Source organism: Manis javanica, chromosome 2 (assembly GCF_040802235.1).
Source record: "Manis javanica isolate MJ-LG chromosome 2, MJ_LKY, whole genome shotgun sequence".
In the NCBI taxonomy this organism is placed as follows: domain Eukaryota; kingdom Metazoa; phylum Chordata; class Mammalia; order Pholidota; family Manidae; genus Manis; species Manis javanica.
Genome location: NC_133157.1, coordinates 51,912,151 through 51,934,598, shown reverse-complemented (window position 1 = coordinate 51,934,598; position 22,448 = coordinate 51,912,151). Strand labels below are relative to the sequence as shown.

The following is a 22,448-nucleotide window of genomic DNA, read 5'->3' as shown; positions in this document are numbered from 1 at the left end:
ATAATGAAAGGTGCTGCAACAGCATCTGCGCAGTGACCCGCTCCTAACCTGGGGGTACAGCGGGAATGGGAGGCCGTGCAGGCGGAGTGCGTTAACAGAACACCAGCCACTTGTGCAGAAGCCGAGCCCACTGAATTCCCCCTGGCTCCGGAACCAGGCAACGGACCCTGAGGGGCTACACTGGCCCTCAGAATCAACAGTTTAATAATAAAGCATCTGGGATCCGACCTCTTTCTTATTTTTATTCAGGAGGTGGGGGAAAAGGGCATAGAGTTTAGAAAGCTGCATTTTTTTTGTCGGTTCTCTGAGGATTATGAGAATGTGACCTGAACAGTTCACGCTAAAAACACCATACAGGGAAGTGTACCTGGGCGTTCTCATGCGGGCAGGGGACGCGCCTGGCGCGGGATCGCGCGGGCGCGAACGCACCGCCCCCCAGCAACCCCGCATGCGCTGACTCGTCTCCCAGCGAAGCCGCGCAGCTTCGCGGGGCCTGGCTCTTCCAATCGGAGCCCGGCGTCCTCCGAGTGCTTATCCTGGGAGCTGCGGGCTGCGGGCTGCGGCGGCCGGGAGGAAAGGGGCGGGCTGGGGCGGAGCCGGGAGGCTAGTGAAAGTCTGAAGGTCTGCGGAAGATGTCGAGCCTCCGGAAGTGGCCGTTTTAAATATCGTCTCCCTGGGGTCCGTGTCCTTGTGTCCTCCTTTGCTATTTGTTCCCCCTTCCTGGGTCCTAGAGTACGTCGGGTTTCAACAGTTTTTGCTCTGACTCCTGCGATCGGCCTGGGTCTCTTTCTACCACTGAGATTTGAAGCTGCTCCAGGGGTCTAGGGTGTGCGGTCTGGACCACGGGAGCCCCCTGAGGTAATCACAGGGTGTGGGAGCTTTGAAGCGAACGACCTGGGCGGGGAAGTACTGAGAGGAATGGTAGGGGGGCTGCAGTAATGTTATGGGGGACCCCCGAGTTAGTTTGGGGCTGTCCTGGGACTTCGTGTTGCTTGTGGGGACACACCTCCAGCTCTCCGGGCTGGGCCTCTTCGCCCACCTGGAGGAAGATCTCCCTGGAGCATCTTAGCGCGGTACCGCCGCAGTAGTACCCAGAGGACTCGGTAGGGACCGCAACTCCGGACTGCTGGGCTCTTTCTCTCCCGAGAATCAGTAAGCCCTTTGAGAGCAAAGACCAAATCTTTTTCATACTTAAGCCAGCCACACACTACTCTAAATGTTTGATGAACCAAAGTACAGAAAGCTATTTTATGTAGTTTCTATTGCTTATCCTCCAGAACTCTAAGAAACAGAAAATTTGGCTGTAAGTTTTTCCGAGGTGGAAAGTTTTTTGCAGAAGTGGAGCCTCCTTTTGACTGTTCTTTATTCTGTTGTGATGTTTATCCTAGGCAAATACATAGTTTTTCATTTTAAGCAGATCTCAAATGATATTGCATGTTTACTTGAGAAGAAATTTAAGCTGGTTTTCAACTATTCTGAATACATTATGCATTGATGTTTTATAGTTCTCATAATTTTGGAGAAAAGAACCTACCATTTGTCACTTGTTTAATAAAACAGTTAGTGCCTAGTAACAAGAATACAGTGGTAGAGCACGTAACGAACATGGTTTTCCATGAAATGGAGAGGAAAGAAAGGTAATGCCACCTGCGTAGAGGAAAGATGAAGGGACTAGTTTTAGTCTGGAGCTTTCTGTATTAGGTTTGGCACAGACTTAGTAGCTGTGCAACCTCAGGCAAATCACCAAAACTCCTTAGGCATTAGATTCCTTGTCTGTCAGATAAAGTGGATGGACATGGTCTCTGAAGTCCCATTTAATTCTAAAACTCTTCGATTATCTCAGTCCCTTTGTCTTGGTCTCCTTATAATGAAAGAACCAACCACGTCCTTTAAAGGTAAAATTATATGTATATATAAAGTCTGCAGATAGTAATCCCAACACAGATGTGGTTGTTGTTGAAGAAAGCATTGTGTTATGAAACAGGATGGATTTAGGGGTCAGTGAGATGTGGATTTGAATTCAAACCCTCCCACTGAATATCTTTGTAAAACTTATTCAACCACTCCAAGCCTCAGTCCTCAGTGTTATCTGCTGTGAAAGATACATAATAATCTCATAGGGTTATTGAGAGGATTTGCTCAGATCAGGTATAATTAGTGAAGTATCAGGCATGTAGTAAGTGCTCAATGATAGTAGTTTTTATCTTTTCATCCTCCCTGTTCCTTCCTTTTCCCTGGTATGTACAGAAGTGCAGAGATGAGTACATTCTGGATGACCCACTGGAGGACTCAGATGTGAGGTAGGAGAACTTGTACCAGCAGTGGCTCTGCAGTCTAAAGTAGTATTGTCTTTCTGGCTTGTACTTACTCTCAGTATGTCTAGATCAAACATCTCCTGTCCTCAATTGCCCTATTACCTATTTCCAAAACACTTCTTATTGAAGAGTGATATACATACATCCCCTCATCTCTTTTTTTTAAAATTAAGGTGTCATTGATATATAATCTAACGAAGGTTTCACATGAGCAACACTGTGGTTTCAGCATTCACCGGTATTATCAAGTCCCCCCCCATTGCAATTAATATCAGCATAGTAAGATGCTACAGAGTCATTACTTGTCCTCTCAGTGTTGTACTGCCTTCCCTGTGACCTGCCTATATTGTGTATGCTAATTATAGTGCCTTTTAATCCCCTTCACCCTCCCTCCCCACCCACCTGCCCCACCCCCTTCCCGTTGGTATCTGTCTTGGAGTCAGTCTGCTGCTATTTTGTCCCTTCAGTTTTACTTTGTTGTTATACTCCACAAATGAGTGAAATCATTTGGCACTTGTCTTTCTCCCCCTGGCTTATTTCACTGAGCATAATACCCTCTAGCTCCATCCATGTTGTTGGCAAATGATAGGATTTGTTTTCTTCTTATGGCTGAATAATAGTCCATTGTGTATATCTACCACATCTTCTTTATCCATTCATCTACTGAACATCCCCTCATGTCTTTTAGTAGGAATGTTGAAAATAGTCCAGCTCCGCTAGCAAGAGAAGATTAATATATTAATACACGAACATAAAAAGCTAATTTAAATCACACCTTTCTCCACCACTGCCGCAGGATGGCCTGGTTTTGGCGCAAGCCTGTGGAAGTGCCATCTGGATTGAAAATCCACCAGTGGTCTGACTCATCTTTCATTTAGAAGACCCTGCCTTGTAGTTGGTTTGGATGGGGAGAAGAGTGATCTGTCTGCAGCAGGGAGCAGAAGTGATTCCCTGACTGAGCAGGTTTCAACACGCTCACTGGCTGGGGCTGAGTTAGGTCTTGAAGGCCAATTGCAAAGCGCACAGCTGAGCCCTGGAGTCAGGATTTGAATTTGAAATTTGGGTTTGAATCCAGACTCTCTCACTTACTAGAGATGTGACTTTGGAGCAGGGACTAAGTATCTCTAAGCCCCAGTTTTCTCAGGTATAAGGTAGGGATATCCACAGTATTTGCTCCTTACGGTTGGTGTAAAGTGAAATGAGATACTCTATAGATAAAGTTCTTAGCATGATGCTTGGAGAAAGCATGTTGTGTACAGTGGCAGGATGACAGAAGGGAGTGGCTTTGAGGTATCAGTTAATTTGTTCATAGATAATGAAATACTGAATATTTTCAAATGAAAAGCATTTTTCATAGTTACACAGATATTGAAGAAGAGAAAGGCTGATATTAATAGCATATCATAAAGAATTTTTAATTACTCATACAGATTAGCCAAAGTATTTATCTTGTGCAGTTTCACAGGGAAGTTTTAAGTGAAAATTGAAATATGCATGATGTGGGGACCCTGCAATTTTTTGACTTGGCTTCCTATTCCACTGACATGTTCATTACTGTATCTACCTGCTTTACTTCCCTTATCATTCCTTCCCTTCTTTATGCTCTGGTGGATGAAAAGACAGATTTTGGTACATCTTCTCTGCCATGTTCAATGGCATAAAAACCCTATCATAGTTTAAATTCAGTCACAGACCTAACTTTGGCTCTTATTGATTTAGTCTTCTTAAAGTACACAGATGTAGGCCCTTGAACCCTGGTGTCATCAGGAGCTGATATCAGAGAGAGAGAAGAAAATACAGTTTGCTTACTTCAGATAGGATTTTTTTAATGGTGAATTTAAAAAAATTGAAATATAATTCACCTAACAAAATTCACTGTTTTAAAGTATGCAGTTCAATGATTTTTAAGTATATTCACTATGTTGGACAGCAATCACCGCTAACTAACTCCAGAATATTTCCATTACCCACATTGTACATGTTAGCAGTCAGACCAATTCCCCCTTTCCCTACCCTGTGGCAACCACAAATCATTCTGTTTCTATGGATTTACCTATTCTGTACATTTTATATAGATGGAATGAATCATATAACATGGCCTTTTGGGCTGGCTTCTTTTACTTAGCATATGTTTTCAAAGTTCACCCATGTTGTGGCATGTGTCGTTACTCCATTCTTTTTTGTGGCTGAATAATATTTCATATTTTATTTTTCCATTGGTCAGTTGATGAACATGTGTTTTTACTTTTCAGCTGTTGCAAAGAGTGCTGCTATAAACATTTGTGTATAAGTCATTATCTTAGAGTGTGTCTTATTGTTAGTTGTGCTGGATCAATATTCTTAGATACACAGTTCAAATTTCAAAGTGTAGATTAAACTCTTTTTGTATTTCAGGAAAATATTCCTGAATTACAGTTTTTAGTGTTTGTTTTGTTTTCTTATGCAGAGACTCCTATTATCAGCCTATTGGTTATTCTTTGCTCATAGTCAGTATTGTGTCACTTTCTTGTAAGTTCTTTTGACCTTTACTTCACTTTTTTATTTAAAAAATTTTCCTCTTTTTGATTTCCTGTATGTTTTTTAAGGTGTTTTTTTCTTGTCCTTTCTATTGACTCTTGTGTTCTCTCTAATTTAGTTTTCATTACTGAAAAGATTTTTTTTCTGATTCCTTCTGATCCTTTTCACCTTATTTCTGAGTTTTTCTGATTCTGACTCCAGTGCTTTCATGCCCCAACCCATTTTGTTAATGCCTTTTAGCTCATTTTGCAATAGTGAGAGTTTTAATCTGTTTCTGTCATGCTTGTATTTGTAGGATTCTATTCTGCTCCTTACTCCCTATTTTCTTTTATTAACTTTGTATGGTACTTGATCACACTACTTTTCTGTTGCTTATAGTTATGGAAGATTAGTTTATCTGAACTTTGAGCATAGGGCAAGGTTCAGGAAAGCTTTTCTAACTTAATAGAATTCTGTCTTGCATTGGTTTTGTTAGTGTTAAAAAAACTATGGTGGCTTGTTTCTGACATTTTCCAACGCTGTTGCTTCCTGCAGTTTGGTCTGGGCCATCTCTTTACTTTATTTCCCCTCTCCTCAATTTTGATTCTTTCTCCTGCAGTTTTAGTATGGGTGCCTGTTGAAGACGGGGATCTTGGCAGGTCAATTTTGAGAGTTCATGAAGTTGGACACTACCAACCCTTTCAAGATTTTCCTACTATGTGCCTATTTCATGTGCCATCCTATGGAATGGACAGACTTCTCTTAGTTTCCTCTGCTACTCTCAAAGTGGCCTTGGGAAAGCAGCAGTTTCTATTAGATATCTGTTGGCTCTTTGGGGCATCTTTCAGATGTGGCCTCGTTATTTCCCTCTGCTGCCTCCTCTGTAGACACCTCTACTGCTCCCATGCACGTTTTCTGGCTGTTGTTGGCTTGACCTTACTCATTTGTATTTTGTGTTCTTTTTGTTGCAAATGCTGCCCATAATTTTCTAGTTTGTCTGTCTAATCTCTCTAGTTGTCTTAGATAGGATTTGTACAAACTTCCTTATTTAAATTAATAAGGAGATGAAACTATAGAAAAACACAGAGGCTTTATACAAGACAGGCAGGGCTGGTGTGAGAACCCATCTTTACATTTAACCTGTCACTCAGCTCCTTTTTTTTCCTTTTTAATACTACAAGAACATTTTCAATTTTCATATCCATATTAGTTTTTAATTGTTGTGTAACAAATTACCACAAATTTAATGGCTTAAAATAGCACCCGTTTATTATTTCCATTTCCATAGGTCAGGAGTCTGGGCACAGGAGTTTCACTAGGCTGTAGTCAAGGCGCTCACTGGCTTGTGTTCTCGTCTGGAGGTTTGACTAGAAAGCATCTGCTTCTCAGCTCATTCATGTTGTTGGCAGAATGTATTTCCTATTGGCATCTGTGGGACTGAGGGATCCAGGTTTTACAGGCTATGGAATGGGGGCTGCCTGCAGTTCCTTGCCATGTGACCCTCTCCCTGGGCAGTTCATGGCATGGCAGTTTGCTTCTTCAAGGTCAGCAGAAGATTTGTCACTTCACTCTGCTGAGATGGAGTCTTATATAATCAAATGCAGTCATAGGAGTGACATCCCCTCACCTTTGCCATGTTCTTTTGGTTAGAAGCAAGCCACGGTTCTGCCCACAAAAAAAGTGAGGATATTGTACAAGAGAGAAACACAAGGAGGGGACTGTCTGCCTGCTACATTATCTGGATCAGCGATCTGGAAATTGCTCTTGAGCTATAGAAGACACTTTCTGAAAGATCATTCAGTTTGAAGATGTTAGACAGCAAAATAATGCAATGAAAATGATGATTCTCTTTAATTTACCTTTATTGAAACAACTTTATTATGATTTGGTAAACTATCTCTTCCCATAATTCTTTGCCCAAGATAAAAACAAAACAAAACAGAAAACAGTAGGCATTGTTAAGGTCCTAGCTATGTAAATGCTTTTCCTATGAGGTAAATCGAGGCTCCGTTTGTGCCTGTTGTGAACATATGCACACACATGTGTGTATTTAATCTTTTTCATAAAAATAGAAACACTTGGAAGAGGTACTTTTGAGCCTTGTCCATTTCTGAAAGAGTTGCTTTTTCTAGGTTCTAACTCTTTTCCTTCTATTCTGAAGCATTTTTTATGGAATCTGATCACTGGGGGACATGATGACAGGGTGAAAAGATTTTGGCACTCGTTTGTACCTGACTGGCCTTAGGCAAGTAATTTAGCCTCTCTGAATCAGTTGAGTTTCCTTAATTGAAGTGAGGGTAATAAACCTCAGTTAAGATAACTTACTATTCAACTGTATGTGTCAATAGTGGCCTTACAGAGAGAGCTTGGGTTTTAGAGTCAGTTATGAGTGGGAATCTTGGTCCTGTAACTGTGTGACTTTTGGCAAATTACTTCTAATCTCTGATTCTTAGTTCTGTCTGTTGAAAACTATCCTACTATCAGCTACATTAATCACTGACTTTTTTTTTTTAAAGGTCACTCGGTGTTTGTTTGCAGGAGCCATTTGTCAGTTCTCAGTACTGTGGGTGTGTCTACATCTCAGTAGACTTATTTGAGTCCCTTTCCTTTCAGTGATTTCAAGGTTGTTTATTGTGAGCAGGGACAGAACAGCTTAGTGGGCTTTTTTTTTTTGCTGGTGGTGGGGTGGTTTCTAGATATCCCTGCAATTCCACTAAACAATTCTTATTTTACGTCTTTCTCCAGACCAAATCGTCCCAAGTATCACCTATTCCCATCTTTTGTCATGGGTCATATTTTCTCAGATGTTTTGTGTGCAGTGAAAGAAACTGACAGTGACTGATCACTGTACATTTTAAAATCTCAACTAGATGAGGTTGTTGGAGTTTAGGAAACAGGCTCAGAGAGTTTAAGTGACTTGCCTGTGGTCACATATTTATAAGATATTTACTGGAATTCAACTCAGGTCTGAGTTCAAAACTCATGGTCTTTCTTAGTATATTGGACTTCTACTGGGGATGACAAGAGACACTTGTGGGTCTTGACATTTGTGTCTGTTTGGACTTAATTATGGTTTTCTGTGTTAAAAATGGTTACTGGAGACTCCTTCATACTATAGTAAATTAACTTACTTTAAATGGTTGGCTTTTCGTAGCTTGGAGTTATCTCCCAATAAAGAGGGTTCCAGAGAGAAAGCCAATATCAATGACCACTACTCTCTTCTTTCCTTCTTCCTCTTCAGTCCTTTAGGAGAAGGCCTTTGAAAATTACCACAAGGTCTTTTGTTTGGGAGTAGTAATTTGGCCTCTTTGATTTTAACATTTCATTAAAATCCCTCATTTAAGAAAAAGGCTCTGAAGATTCAGAAATGTCCCTGGACTTCACTTTCTTTCAAACTGAATTCTGTTCTCCAGAGATAGGCTCTACATACTCCTTTTCCAGGTAAAGAATAATTTGTCACTATTTTATTATGATGAATTTTTCATTTGAGAAAATAATCTAATAGTGTTATCTTGTTCATATAAGAAAGAACATCTTTTTAACATTTTGTCATTTTGGCTTCTAATCTTAAAAAAGAAATAAGACATAATTGCTTTTTAAAATACAAGTATTTACATGTTTGTTATATAGTAATTCAACAAATCAAGAACAAAACAAAAGTCACCCATAGACTCAGGACTCACATATATAACCTCTATTATATTGTTTACTATTCTTAACAGATTTCAGCCCATCTAATCTCAGCTTGGACAGTTTTAATCATTAATAAAGAAGTGTATCAAAGAAACAGTACAGTATTTTGAAAGGGTTGGAAGACTTAACCATGAGTTTAAACGCTCCAAGTAATGCTACTGGTGATACCCAAAGGTAAGCCTCTTGTCTCTTCCTTTAGTTGAGCAATGCTCTTGGTTGCAGGGAGCAGGGAGAAGTGAGTTGGAGGGGCTGATCTTACGACTTCTCATGTGAAGGTAAGGGGAAGTAGAAATTTCATGGGACTGGAGGAATGATGCTTCATGGGAACTGGAACTGGATGTGGAGATTTTGTGCCTCTCTTGTGCTCCTTTGTTAACTCATCCATATAAGGCAAAGTATACTTTCTGCCGTCCGAAGAGATTGCTTGTTCTTTTGCACTTGTCTAACTCTTCTTGTAGTTCTGCTTATTCACATTGCTGTGTGGTTATTACTTGGCCTGCCATAATGTCTGTCTAATCCCTTTTCTTTTCTCATTGTCCCACCTCTAGTTCACAACTGTTCTTCTAGTCGTAGCTCCTATTGCTTGCTGACTGCTCCTTTACTTGGACTTTACATTCCAAGACGGCTGTTGCTCATCTTTTTTTTGACCATTGATATCTGCCTTTGGGTGATGATGTGGAATGATAAAAAGTCTGAGTTTATATATAAAACAGAGTCCTTTCAGAGAGGGTAACCCAAAATGTGGTTTATAAGAAATAAATACAGAAATGGAAAGTGTTTAGAAACTTTTATTAATCAGGTAACAGAGTATTTTCTGTTTGTTGAGTCTAATAATAAAACACTTGTGGTTGTATTTTACCTGTTTTTAAAATGTCCTTTTTAGTTACCTGTTTTAAATATATTTTACAAAAGCATCATCTGTGGGGGAAATAGTCCTTGCTCAGATTTAGTTTGAGAGGAACTGATCTAGACTGCCTTTTCAGCAAGGATGTGTGGGTGGGGCAGGGACCATGACTCATATGTACTTCACCTATAAATAGCATTTGCTATATCAACATTTTCTACCTATCTTTAGAAGCTACCTTAGATCCTTTCTGGAGCAAGGTAGGGAATAAGTTAATAAAATATAAACTTTTAACTTTGCTAAGATTTTTTTCTCAAGGAGGACTTTTTCATTTATCAAATGTTGCAACAGTTAAGAGTGAGGTCTCAGGTTGTTCTCCACCACCAGGGTGATGAATATGGTTCAAAAACTGCTGAATAGAGGATCTTCAAGGTCCCTTCATGCTCTGATAGCCTACTTTATATATGTATATTTTAATGCAAATAATGCCTGTGTTTTTACAAAATTAAAAATGAACAGAACAATAGAACTGCTTATAATTATACCACTTAGAGTTAACTACTGATAATACTTTGGTATATATTTGTCCAGATCTTTTCTTATGAACATATAAATACATATCTTAAAAATCAGAATTTTTCACTTTTGGGGGGAATATCTTACTGTATCTGTCATAATTTTTAATGAAGTTAAATTCTTCAGAATTTTAGACTCTGGATAAGTGAAATTATTTAAGCTCTGCTCTTTACCACTAATCTACTTTCTGTTTCTATAGATTGCTTTTTCTGAGCAATTCATATAAGTGGAATAATACAGTATGTGTTCTTTTGTGTTTGGTGTATTTCATCAGGCATGTTCTTCAGGTGTATCCTGTTGTAACATGTACCAGTACTTTGTTTCTTTTTACTGCTGAATAGTATTCCATCGTAAGGATATACTACATGTCGGTTACCCACTCACCAGTTTGATGGAAATTTGTGTTGTTTCCACTTTTTGGCTATTATGGATCATGCTGCTATGAACATTTGTGTGCAAGTCTTTATATGGACATGATTTCATTTATCTTGGGTACATTCTTAGGAACAGCATACTTTCATCATATGGTAAATTTATGTGAATATTTTTAAGAAACTGAAAAATTGTATTCTAATGTGGCTAAATCACATTACATTTCCACCAGCAACATATGAAAGTATTTGTTTCTCCACACCCTCACCACCACTTACTATTTTCTGTCTTATTGATTGTAGGCATTTTAGTGAGTGTGAAGCTATATGTCATGGTGATTTTAATTTGTATTTTCCTAATGAGTGATAATGTTGAGCATCTTTTCATGTGCTCTTTTGGCCATTTGTATATCTCCCTTGGCAAAAAGCCTGTTCAGATCTTTTGCCCATTTTTAAATTGGGTTATTTTTCTCTTTATTACTGAGAGTTCTTTATACATTCTGGATACAAGTCATTTATCAGATATATAATATGTAAATATTTTCTCCCATTTGTTGGCTTGACTTTACATTTTCTTAATAGTGTTTTTGATGTACAAATGTTTTTTTTTTTTATTTTGGTATCATTAATCTACAATTACACGAGGACCATTATGTTTACTACACTCCCCCCATCACCAAGTAACCCCCACATACCCCATTAGTCACTGTCCACCAGTGTAGTGAGATGCTGTAAAATCACTACTTGTCTTCTCTGTGTTGCACAGCCCTCCCCGTGCCTTCCCCACATTATACATGCTAATTGTAAGGCCCCCTTTCTTCTTCCCCCCAGTTCTCCCTCCCTTCCCACCCACCTTCCCCATTCCCTTTCCCTTTGGTAACTGTTAGTCCACTCTTGGGTACTGTGATTCTGCTGCTGTTTTGTTCCTTCAGTTTTTCCTTTGTTCTTATACTCCACAGATGAGTGAAATCATGTGGTACTTGTCTTTCTCCATCTGGCTTATTTCACTGAGCATAATACTCTCTAGCTCCATCCATGTTGTTGCAAATGGTAGGATTTGTTTTCTTATGGCTGAATAATATTCCATTGTGTATATGTACCACATCTTCTTTATCTGTTCGTCTACTGATGGATACTTAGGTCGCTTCCATTTCTTGGCTATTGTAAATAGTGCTGTGATAAACATAGGGGTGCATCTGTCTTTCTCAAACTTGATTGCTGCGTTCTTAGGGTAAATTCCTAGGAGTGGAATTCCTGGGTCAAATGGTAGGTCTGTTTTGAGCATTTTGAGGAACCTCCATACTGCTTTCCACAATGGTTGAACTAATTTACATTCCCACCAGCAGTGTAGGAGGGTTCCCCTTTCTCCACAGCCTCGCCAACATTTGTTGTTGTTTGTCTTTTGGATGGCAGTGATCCTTACTGGTGTGAGGTGATATCTCATTGTGGTTTTAATTTGCATTTCTCTGATGACTAGTGATGTGGAGCATCTTTTCATGTGTCTGTTGGCCATCTGAATTTCTTCTTTGGAGAACTGTCTGTTCAGCTCCTCTGCCCATTTTTTAATTGGATTGTTCACTTTTTGTTTGTTGAGGTGCATGAGCTCTTTATATATTTTGGATGTCAACCCTTTATCGGATCTGTCATTTATGAATATATTCTCCTATACTGTAGGATGCCTTTTTGTTCTATTGATGGTGTCCTTTGCTGTACAGAAGCTTTTCAGGTTGATATAGTCCCACTTGTTCATTTTTGCTTTTGTTTCTCTTGCCCGAGGGAATGTTCATGAAGAAGTCGCTCATGTTTATGTCCAAGAGATTTTTGCCTTTGTTTTTTTCTAAGAGTTTTATGATTTCATGCCTTACATTCAGGTCTTTGATCCATTTTGTATTTATTTTTGTGTATGGGGTTAGACAGTGATCCAGTTTGATTCTCTTACATGTAGCTCTCCAGTTTTGCCAACACCAACTGTTGAAGAGACTGTCATTTCCCCATTGTATGTCCATGGCTCCTTTATCATACATTAATTGACCGTATATGTTTGAGTTAATGTCAGGAGACTCTATTCTGTTCCACTGGTCTGTGGCTCTGTTCTTCTGCCAGTACCAAACTGTCTTGATTGCTATGGCTTTGTAGTAGAGCTTGAAGGTGGGGAGCGAAATCCCCCCCACTTAATTCTTCCTTCTCAGGATTGCTTTGGCTATTCGGGGTCTTTGGTGGTTCCATATGAATTTCAGAACTATTTGTTCCAGGTCGTTGAAGAATGCTGTTGGTAATTTGATAGGGATTGCATTAAATCTGTATATTGCTTTGGGCAGGATGGTCATTTTGACAATATTAATTCTTCCTAGCCAAGAGCATGGGATGAGCTTCCATTTGTTAGTGTCCTCTTTAATTTTTCTTAAGAATGTCTTGTAGTTTTTGGGATATAGGTCTTTCACTTCCTTGGTTAGGTTTATTCCTAGGTATTTTATCCTTTTTGATGCAGTTGTGAATGGAATTGTTTTCCTGGTTTGTCTTTCTATTAGTTCATTGTTAGTGTATAGGAAAGCCTCACATTTCTGTGTATTAATTTTGTATCCTGCAACCTTGCTATATTCTGATATTAGTTCTAGTAGTTTTGGAGTGGTGTCTTTAGGGTTTTTTATGTACAATATCATGTCGTCTGCAAATAGTGACAGTTTGATGAAGTACAAATGTTTTAAATTTTTATGAAGTCCAATTCTTTTCCTCTATGGTTGTGCTTTTCATTTCATATCTAAGAAATCTTTGCCTAACTTAAGGTCATGACTTTTCTCCTATGTTTTCTTCTATAAATTTTATAATTTTATAAAATATAATTTTCTTATATTTAGGTCTGTGTTCCATTTTGAGTTACTTTTTAGTTTATGTTTTGTGGTAAGGTTCTAAATTAGTCTTTTTTGCATGTGGATATCCAGTTGTTTCAATACCATTTTTTGATAAGGCTATTCTTTCCACATTGAATTGCCTTGACACCTTTGTTGAAAATTGATTGACCACATATGTATGAATTTATTTCTTAGAGTCTTAATTCTGGTACACGGATGTACTTGTCTATTCTTGATTCAATTCCAAAGATTTGATTATTGTAGCTTTATAGTAAGTTTTGAAATTAGGAAAGAAAAGTCTTCACATTTACTATTCTTCAAGACTGTTTTGGTGATTCTGAATCCTTTGCTCATCCTTATAAATTTTAGAATCAGCTTATCAATTTCTGCAAAATACACCTGGGATTTTGGTAGAGATTATGTTGAATATATAGATCAATTTAGGGAGAATTGCCATCATTATAATTTTGTATCTTCTAATACCTGATGTCAATGTAGACTGTCTTTACATTTATTTAGGTCTTCAATTTCTTTCAACAATTTTTATTATCCAGTGTAGAAGTTTTACTTCTTTTGTTAAACTTAATCCTAAATCTATTTTATTTATTTTTTAATGCTGTTGTAAGTGGAATTATTTTCTTAATTTTGTTTTTGGATTGTTCATTGCTAATATATAGAAATATAATTAATTTTTGTATCTTGATCTTAAATTCCATGACCTTGCTGAAATTGTTTTTGAGTTCATCTTTTTGTTTCTTGATGGATTTCTTAGAATATTCTCACAAGGTCATGTTCTTTGTGATTAAAGACAACTTTACTCCTTCTCAACTAATATATATGCCTTATTTTTATTATTATTTTTTGACTACACTGTCTTGAACCTCCAATACAGTCTTGAATAGAAGTATTCATAGCAGACATCTTTGTTTTGTTCCAAGTCTTAGGAGAAGCTTTCAGTCTTTCATCACTAAGTGTGATGCTAGTTCCAGGTTTGTCATAGATGTCCTTCATCAGTTTGAGGAAATTTCCTTGTATTCCTTGTTTGTTGGGAGTTTTTATCATGAATGTTGGATTTGGTCAAATGCTTTCTGTATCTAATGAAACAATCATGTAATTTTTGTCCTTTATTTTAGTAAAATAGTGTATCAATTGATTTTCAGATGTTATACCAATTTTCTCTTTGGCAATAAATCCCATTTGGTCATAGTGTGTAACCTTTTAAGATGTTTCTGGATTTAGTTTGCGTATGTCTTGTTGAGGATTTTTTGCATCTTTATTCTGAGGGATTAAGGCTATACTTTTTCTTTCAGTGTTTGTCTTGTTATTAGGTAATGCTGTAATCATAGAATGAGTTGTGAAGTGTTTCCTCTTTCTCTAATGTGAGGATTGGTATTATTTCTTCTTTAAAGGGTTGGTAGGATTTGCTAGTGAAGACATCTGGACTTGGGCTTTCTTTGTGGTTAAATTTTAAAAATCATTATTTTAATATCCTTACCTGTTGTAAGTCTATTCAGAATTTATTTCTTTTTGAGGCAGTTTTGGTAATTTCTGCCTTTCTGGGAATTTGTCCATTTTATCTAAATTGTCTAATATGTTGGCTTAAAGTTCCTAGTATTTATTATATTCATTCTAGGTTGGTAATATCATGTCTTCTTTCATTCTTAATTTTTATAATTTGAATTATTTTCCTTTTTTCTTTGTCAGTCTAGCCAAATGTTAACCTTTCTGTTGATCTTTTTAAAGAACCAAATTTTGGTTTCATTGATTCTATTGTGTTTAGTCTTATTAAAAAAATTGAAGCTAGTTATGTACATTATTTAAATAATCTAATTCTTTACAAGGCTTATCTACTGTTGTTAGAAAAAGTAACAGTACTAATTTTCTTGAGCCAAATTGCTTTCTTAAGCCCTAGAAATAACCATTTTCATTTTCAACTTTCTGAGACAATTTTAAAAATCTGTATCTCTCAAAAATATTTTTATATTCCTATTTGATTTTCCAGGTTTATGCATTGTGTATTGACTTCCCACTGGAGAATATCATCATTTAGTTTTAATTCTTGCTTGTGTCCATTTTATGTAGTTTATGTCAGGGTTCTTGTTTGTGGAGTTGAAGAATGAATTTCGCAAACACCCAAGGTAGGAGAGTCAGGGAGAAGCTTTCATTAAGAGATACATGCCCACGGCAGCTCAGGGGATTAACCTGGAGGCTGCTCCTGGTATGCGGGTAACCGACACAGGTAGCGGAGACGGCAAGGTGACCAGCAAGCAGGAAGGCACTTTCTTCTCCCAGCTGACACATGCGCTACCTGCCTACAACTACCTCTATCTCCATGAAAAGGCAGAAGAATTTGGTCCAGTCAAGAATCACCTGGACAACCCCTGAGGGCCTGGGGAGATAGATATAACCAATCTTCCTGAAAAAGAATTCAGAATAAAGGTCATAACCATGCTGATGGACCTGCAGAGAATTATGAAAGAGCTAAGGGATGAAGTCAGGAGGGAGATTACAGAAATGAAACAATTTCTGGAAGGACTTAAGAGCAGACTGGATGAGGTGCAAGAGACTGTAAATGGAGTAGAAATAAGAGAACAGGAATACAGAGAAGCTGACGCAGAGAGAGATAAAAGGATATCCAGGAATGAAAGAATATTAAGAGAACTGTGTGACCAATCCAAATGGAACAATATCCACATATAGGGGTACCAGAGGAAGAAGAGAGATAAAAAGGGATAGAAAGTATCTTTGAAGAAATAATTGATGAAAACTTTCCCAAATTGGGGGAGGAAATAGTCTCTCAGATCATGGAAGCCCACAGATCTCCCAACACAAGGGACCCAAGGAGGACAACACCAAGACATATAATAATTAAGATAGCAAAGATCAAAGACAGGGACAGAGTATTAAAGGCAGCCAGAGAGAAAAAAGATCACCTACAAAGGAAAGCCCATCAGGCCATCATCAGACTTCTCAACAGAAACCTTACAGGACAGAAGAAAATGGCATGATATATTTAATGCAATGAAACAGAAGGGCCTTGAACCAAGAATACTGTATCCAGCATGATTATCATTTAAATATGAAGGAGGGATTAAACAATTCCTAGACAAGCAAAAGTTGAGGTAATTTGCCTCCCACAAACCACCTGTACAGGGTATTTTAAAGGAACTGCTTTAGATGGAAGCACTCCTAAGGCTAAATAGATGTCACCTGAGAAAATAAAATCACAGCAAAGAAAGCAGATCAACTTCACAAAAGGAGTCAAAGGAAACACAAAAGAGTACAGAATAAAACACCTAACATATAAAGAATGGAGGAGGAGGAATAAGAAGGGAGAGAAATAAAGAATCATTACACTGTGTTTATAATAGCTTAATAAATAAAAAGGCATCCTACAGTATGGGAGAATATATTTGTAAATGACATATCTGACAACAGGTTAACATCCACAATATATAAAGAACTTACATGCCTCAACACCCAAAAAGCAAATAACCTGATTAACAAATGGGCAGAGGATATGAAGAGACAGTTCTCCAAAGAAGAAATTCAGATGGCCAACAGACAGATGAAAAGATGCTCCACATCACTAATCATCAGGGAAATGCAAATTAAAAGCACAATGAGATATCACCTCACACCAGTAAGGATGGCCACCATCGAAAAGACTAAGAACCACAAATGCTGGCGAGGATGAGGAGAAAGGGGAACCCTCCTACACTGCTGGTGGGAATGTAAGGTAGTTCAACCATTGTTGAAAGCAATATGGAGGTTCCTCAAAAAACTGAAAATAGAATACCATTTGATCCGGACTCCCACCCCGTGGAATTTACCCGAAGAATACAACTTCTCAGATTCAAAGAGACATATGCACCCCTGTGTTTATCGCAGCACTTTTTACAATAGCCAAGATATGGAAGCAACCTAAATGTCCATCAGTAGATGAATGGATAAAGAAGAGGTGGTACATATACACAATGGAATACTACTCAGCCATAAGAAAGAAACAAATCCTACCATTTGCAACAACATGGATGGAGCTGGAGAATATTATGCTCAGTGAAATAAGCCAGGAGGAGAAAGACAAGTGCCAAATGATTTCCCTCATGTGTGGAGTATAATAATGAAGCAAAACTTAAGGAACAAAAGAGCAGCGGACTCAGAGACTCCAAGAATGAACTAGTGGTTACCAAATGGGAGAGGTTGGGGAGGGTGGGTGGGGATGGAGGGGTAAGAGGATGGGGGGGGAAAAGGGGATGGAGGTGTATTATGTTTAGTACACATGGTGTGGGGGATCATGGGGAGAACAGTGTAGCACAGAGAAGGCACATAGTGATCTGTGGCATCTTGCTGCACTGATGGACAGTGACTGCATTGGGGTATGGATGGGGACTTGATAATATGGGTAAATGTAGTAACCACATTGTTTTTCATGTGAAACTTTCATAAGAGTGTATATCAATAATACCTTAATTTAAAAAAAAGGGCTAGGGGTGTGGACTTGTTAAGTGGTCTCAAGTATCTTTGATGTGACATTAAGTTAATCAGTCCTTTAGGTTATTCTGCAAAATTAGCATAACACAAGAAATTTACTGCTTTGGTCCCCTCCCAGGATAACAGCTTCCTGGTTTGGGAGCATATCAATCAAGACTGTCTGCCCTTCCTCCAAGGTGGGCAGAGCTATTTGTTTGCTAAGGAGTATGTTAAGAACTTTTCTTTTTAACTTCCTGGTTTTTTAAAAAACTGCAGTTTTGGCTTTAAGGTGGGATTTGCCTGTCTTTATCATGCTGTTTATAGGTGGGCCTTTTAGCAGGCTAGAGTAAATCTTACAATGGCACAATTAAGACATGGGCTGCGCTCAGATACTTCTCTTTATCTGGGGAATATTCAAACATTCAAGGCCAAGTTCTTGTTGACCTTTTGAGCTTTAACTGATTAACTCTAACACTGAGTCTTTTCTGGCTTTCCAGTTTTAACTGGTGAGTCCTTTCTAGGGGGTTTTACTAACCTTGTTCTCGTTCCCCCTGGCTCTTATCTATTTTCCTGCCTAACAGGGTCAGCATCTTAACATCTTTTTCACCTTGCTGGTTAGATTCTTCAGGGAGGACCCTTCCAATCTGTTTGATTGCCATTGTTCTGGCAGACAAGAAGTGTTAGAGGACCAGAGCTCTTATTTGTTATATAACTTTTTACTTGAGTCTCTTGTTTATAGAATGGCGTCCTTAGTCCATTTGTATCTTATGTCTCTAATCCAGAGACATTCTATTTTATCTTTTCCAGGGAATAAATCCCTATCTAGTGTTATGCCAGAGTGGGGAAGAGATCACATCAGTACCCAGTGGTGTAGTGCATAGGGTAGAGGATCTGAGGGTCTCATTAGTTCTTTGGCAGAATTTCAGCCAGTTCTCCTGCTTTCTGTTCTAGTTATACCCCATTTTCAAAAGGTTTGCCAGTGAACTGAGCTTTGTGGGGCTCCAATGTAAATCAGGTTGTTTTCCTCACTGTACCTTTGAATTCAACTCATGTAAGTCAGTACCACTTGTCCACCTGCTTTCTAGCTTCTAATGCATTATTATCTCATTGTCTGTACTTTTTCTCCTTGTGGATTTACAACTTTAAATTCTTTGGTGTTATTTTAATTTTAATTTTGGGGAGAGAGAATGCTTTAGTCTTCCATTTTTAAGCAGTTATATGTATTCCCTTATCTGTAATTTTTCTTTTTGTAATATTGATGCCAGGGTTCCTTTTCACAAAGCTGAAGAATGTGTCTTTACGAGCAGTCGAGGTAGGAGAGCCAGGGCAGAGGCTTTATTTAGAAATAAAGTGAGAGGAAAGAGCTCCTGGCTCATGCCAGGAGGAGATAGGAGAGCCCAGGGTGCTGCATTGTCTAGGGGATTTATAGGCAGTTGAGGATTTTTGGGAAGTGAAAAAAAAGGCTTAGGGGTGTGGACTTGTACCACCTGCCCCTTCCTCAAGATGGGCTGGGTTGTTGTCTGTTTGCTCGAGCTGTTTACAGTGAAGTCACGGGTTATGCTGAGATACCTTTGCAGAACACTCAAACATTCCAGGCCAAGTTGCTCCTGGCCTTTTGACTTTTAACTGATCTTACTGAAGATGTCTATATTCCTAGTCTAGTATCTTTACCCTAGAGAATTAGTCTGACCTTCAGTTTGCATAATGCTGAACACAGAGTTTCCATAGGGACTTTACATTGTTACATTGCTTTGACTAAATATCTTGCCTTGATTTTTCCAGAGGCCCTCACCCTACTCTTTCTAAGCCCATGGTCCCTGTCTCAATATGTATTATGTTTGCAATAAGTAAAATATATTATTTAAAAAGGTAAAAAGGAAAGAACTGAATCTTTTTCAAAACTACCCAGCTTGTGATACATCCAGACAGCCTTTAAATACCAGTCTTGAATAACGTGGTGTTTTCCCAGTGGCTAGTGGCTAGTTTCTAGTAATATCGCTTTGCATTTCTATCTAGCTTTTGAAAACAACATCTTCTACTAGACTGTAAATGTCTTTAGGGCAAGGATCATATCACATTCCCTGTGTTTTTTTAAAAAATAAGTTATCAGAAATAGAAGAAATCTTGAGAATATATTAAATGAGAACTATATTTATGATCTCATTTTATAGGTTGAAGAATGCCTCATCTGATGTAAAACAAGTGCTTAAAAGTGAAACAGACTTGGATATTACTGCTGATCTCAGAAGGAAACTCCATCATGCTAAGAAAGAAAAATTAGAGATAACAGCTAAGCACAATGCAGAGGTAGACTTTATTTTCCTCTCAAATAATGTTAAAAGTAGAATTTGATTATTTTAGATTAATTTTCTATTACAAACTCCATGTTTAATATTTACCCATTTAGCACCATAACATTTTTGTACTTAAGGGAATTATAATAAAACATGTTTTTTTTTTTTTTGAGAGGGCATCTTTCATATTTATTGATCAAATGGTTGTTAACAATAAAATTCTGTATAGGGGGGTCAATGCTCAATGTACAATCATTAATCCATCTCAAGCCTAATTCTCGTTAGTCTCCAATCTTCTGAAGCATAATGAACAAGTTCTTACGTGGTGAACGAATTCTTACATAGTGAATAAGTTCTTACATGGTGAACGGTACAAGGGCAGTCATCACAGAAACTTCCGGTTTTGATCATGCATTATGAACTATAAACAATCAGGTCAAATATGAATATTCGTTTGATTTTTATACTTGATTTATATGTGGATCCCACATTTCTCCCTTTATTATTATTATTATTTTTATTTTTAATAAAATGCTGAAGTGGTAGGTAGATGCAAGATAAAGGTAGAAAACATAGTTTAGTGTTGTAAGAGAGCAATTGTATATGATCATGTGTGTGCCTGTAGACTATGTGCTAATCCAAGCTAGACAAGGGTGATAAAACATCCACGGATGCAGAAGTAAAACATGTTTTTTTATATACTGGAATTGTATAGGAGTGTTAAAAGTAGAAATTCAATGAATTATTATGTATATTTGTATGTTCTCTTAAATTTATTTTAATTAATGGGTCAAACTTGATAAGTTGGTGAATATGTTTGGTGACTAAAGGATTTATAAACTAGACATTAAAAAAATTTCAATGTAGGTTCCTAATGGTCTTGATCTTGGAGCAATCTTTCTTAAATAAGTAGATTTGAATATGGAATTTTTAATCTTAGTATAATTGACAAATCATCTTAGTTTCTTTTTGTTTTATTGTATCTTTTACTTTATTACTGTGTGTATATGTATTTAAATATATGTGTTTCATATGTATATATATTCCAAGAACAGTAGTTATCTTTCCTTCTCAGATAATTCATGAATCATGTTTATGTCTTTTCTGTTGTGTTTTTTCTGTTTTCTCCTTTTTTTCTATTTAAAGCTCATCGTAGACAGCCTGGTATAGTAGAAAGAATATTAAGTTGCACAGACCTGTACTCATTGTTGGCCCTTCCATTTGTAAGATATGTGGCCTTGGCCAGGTTATTTATCCTATACATTATTGGTTTCTCATGGTGAAATGCTGTCCCAAAGGGTTGTTGTGATACTTAAGTGAAATAAAATTTGTGAGGTTCCTGTCACTATAATAGTAGCTGTAATTTATTGACAGTTTAAACAGTGTGTTTTCCTTCCCTTTTTGCTAAATTCTGATGCTGGTCTGTCTGGAAAATTTTTAAAGCCTCCCTAAGTGAAACTGATTACTCTTCGCTTTGCTGTCCCATAAAATGTTGCTGTCATGTTTGAGAGCTGAGCAGTGACTGTGCTTAGAGTCTGCCTGTTTCACTTTGTTTACTGGCACACAGTAGGTCTTCAGTGGCTGTGTGATTTATTTCAGGATATTTAAGGAACAGTGGTTTTTAATTAAAATAACAAGGAATGAATCATGACTATTTTATTTGTATTTTTAGTGGCAACTGAAGTAATTTGAAAGAGGTAATTGAAGTAATTGCTTTTCTTTACACTATAATATTATGTACTGAATATAAACAAGTATTTATTAAATGTATGCTAATTATTCATAATCTCCAAAATGTATTTTTAAAACCAAATATGAATTTTACATGAGAATATTAGTGTCATGATAATCATTAATCTATTAAATATATTCCTTCACATATATTTGCAGTTGTCATCAGATTTCTCTTAGCAGTTGTCATCAGATATCTCTCTTATTTGATCAAAATGTTTTGAAATACGTGTTCACATTAAAGAGATAGAAATTATCTCAGGGAAGAAAGAGACTTTTCTCAAAATAGGCAGTTATAATTGGTTCATCTCCAGGTTTATATTACAACTCATGCTTATTGTTTCAGCTATGATTTTACTCATATTGTGTAGTAATTTTTTTAGCCATGCAATCTCCAGATATGCCAATTATAAAGTAAGGCAGAGAAGAATGAAACTATCTAAAAACTAAAGCTATATATTTGCCTTACCAGATACTCTTAATGCTGATACATATCATGCTGGGTGATTGGCACAAAAGATCTTTAAAACCTAGGTGTTCATTAATGGATCAATGGATAAAGAAAATGTGATACACATATATGTGTATATATGCATATACACATCTGTACATAGCAATGGAATATTATTCAGCCATAAAAAAGGAAATCCTTTCCCTCATTTGTAGAGTATAACAACAAAGCAAAACTGAAGGAATAAAATAGCAGTAGACTCACAGACTCCAAGAACGGACTAGCAGTTACCAAAAGGGAGGTGTAGAGGAGGGTGGGTGGTGAGGGAGAGAGAAGGGGATTGAGGGGTATTATG

General features: G+C 37.5%; 1 protein-coding gene across 8 annotated transcripts in view; it reads left to right on the top strand.

Moving 5' to 3' along the window:
• Positions 1 to 221: 221 nt before the first annotated feature.
• CCDC171 (coiled-coil domain containing 171) overlaps positions 222 to 22,448 on the top strand; it is a 353,248-nt gene continuing 331,021 nt past the window's right edge. For 4 of the 8 annotated variants that reach the window (XM_073228479.1, XM_037018665.2, XM_073228480.1 and 1 more), the window contains exons 1-5: positions 222 to 858; positions 2,248 to 2,300; positions 8,053 to 8,252; positions 8,534 to 8,678; positions 19,789 to 19,924. In XM_073228479.1, the coding sequence (XP_073084580.1) occupies positions 8,635 to 8,678; positions 19,789 to 19,924 (180 nt within the window). In that variant the 5' untranslated portion in view covers positions 222 to 858; positions 2,248 to 2,300; positions 8,053 to 8,252; positions 8,534 to 8,634. The remainder of the gene's footprint in view (positions 859 to 2,247; positions 2,301 to 8,052; positions 8,253 to 8,533; positions 8,679 to 19,788; positions 19,925 to 22,448) is intronic. The other 4 variants (XM_073228477.1, XM_073228481.1, XM_073228478.1 and 1 more) reach the window with 4 other exon arrangements.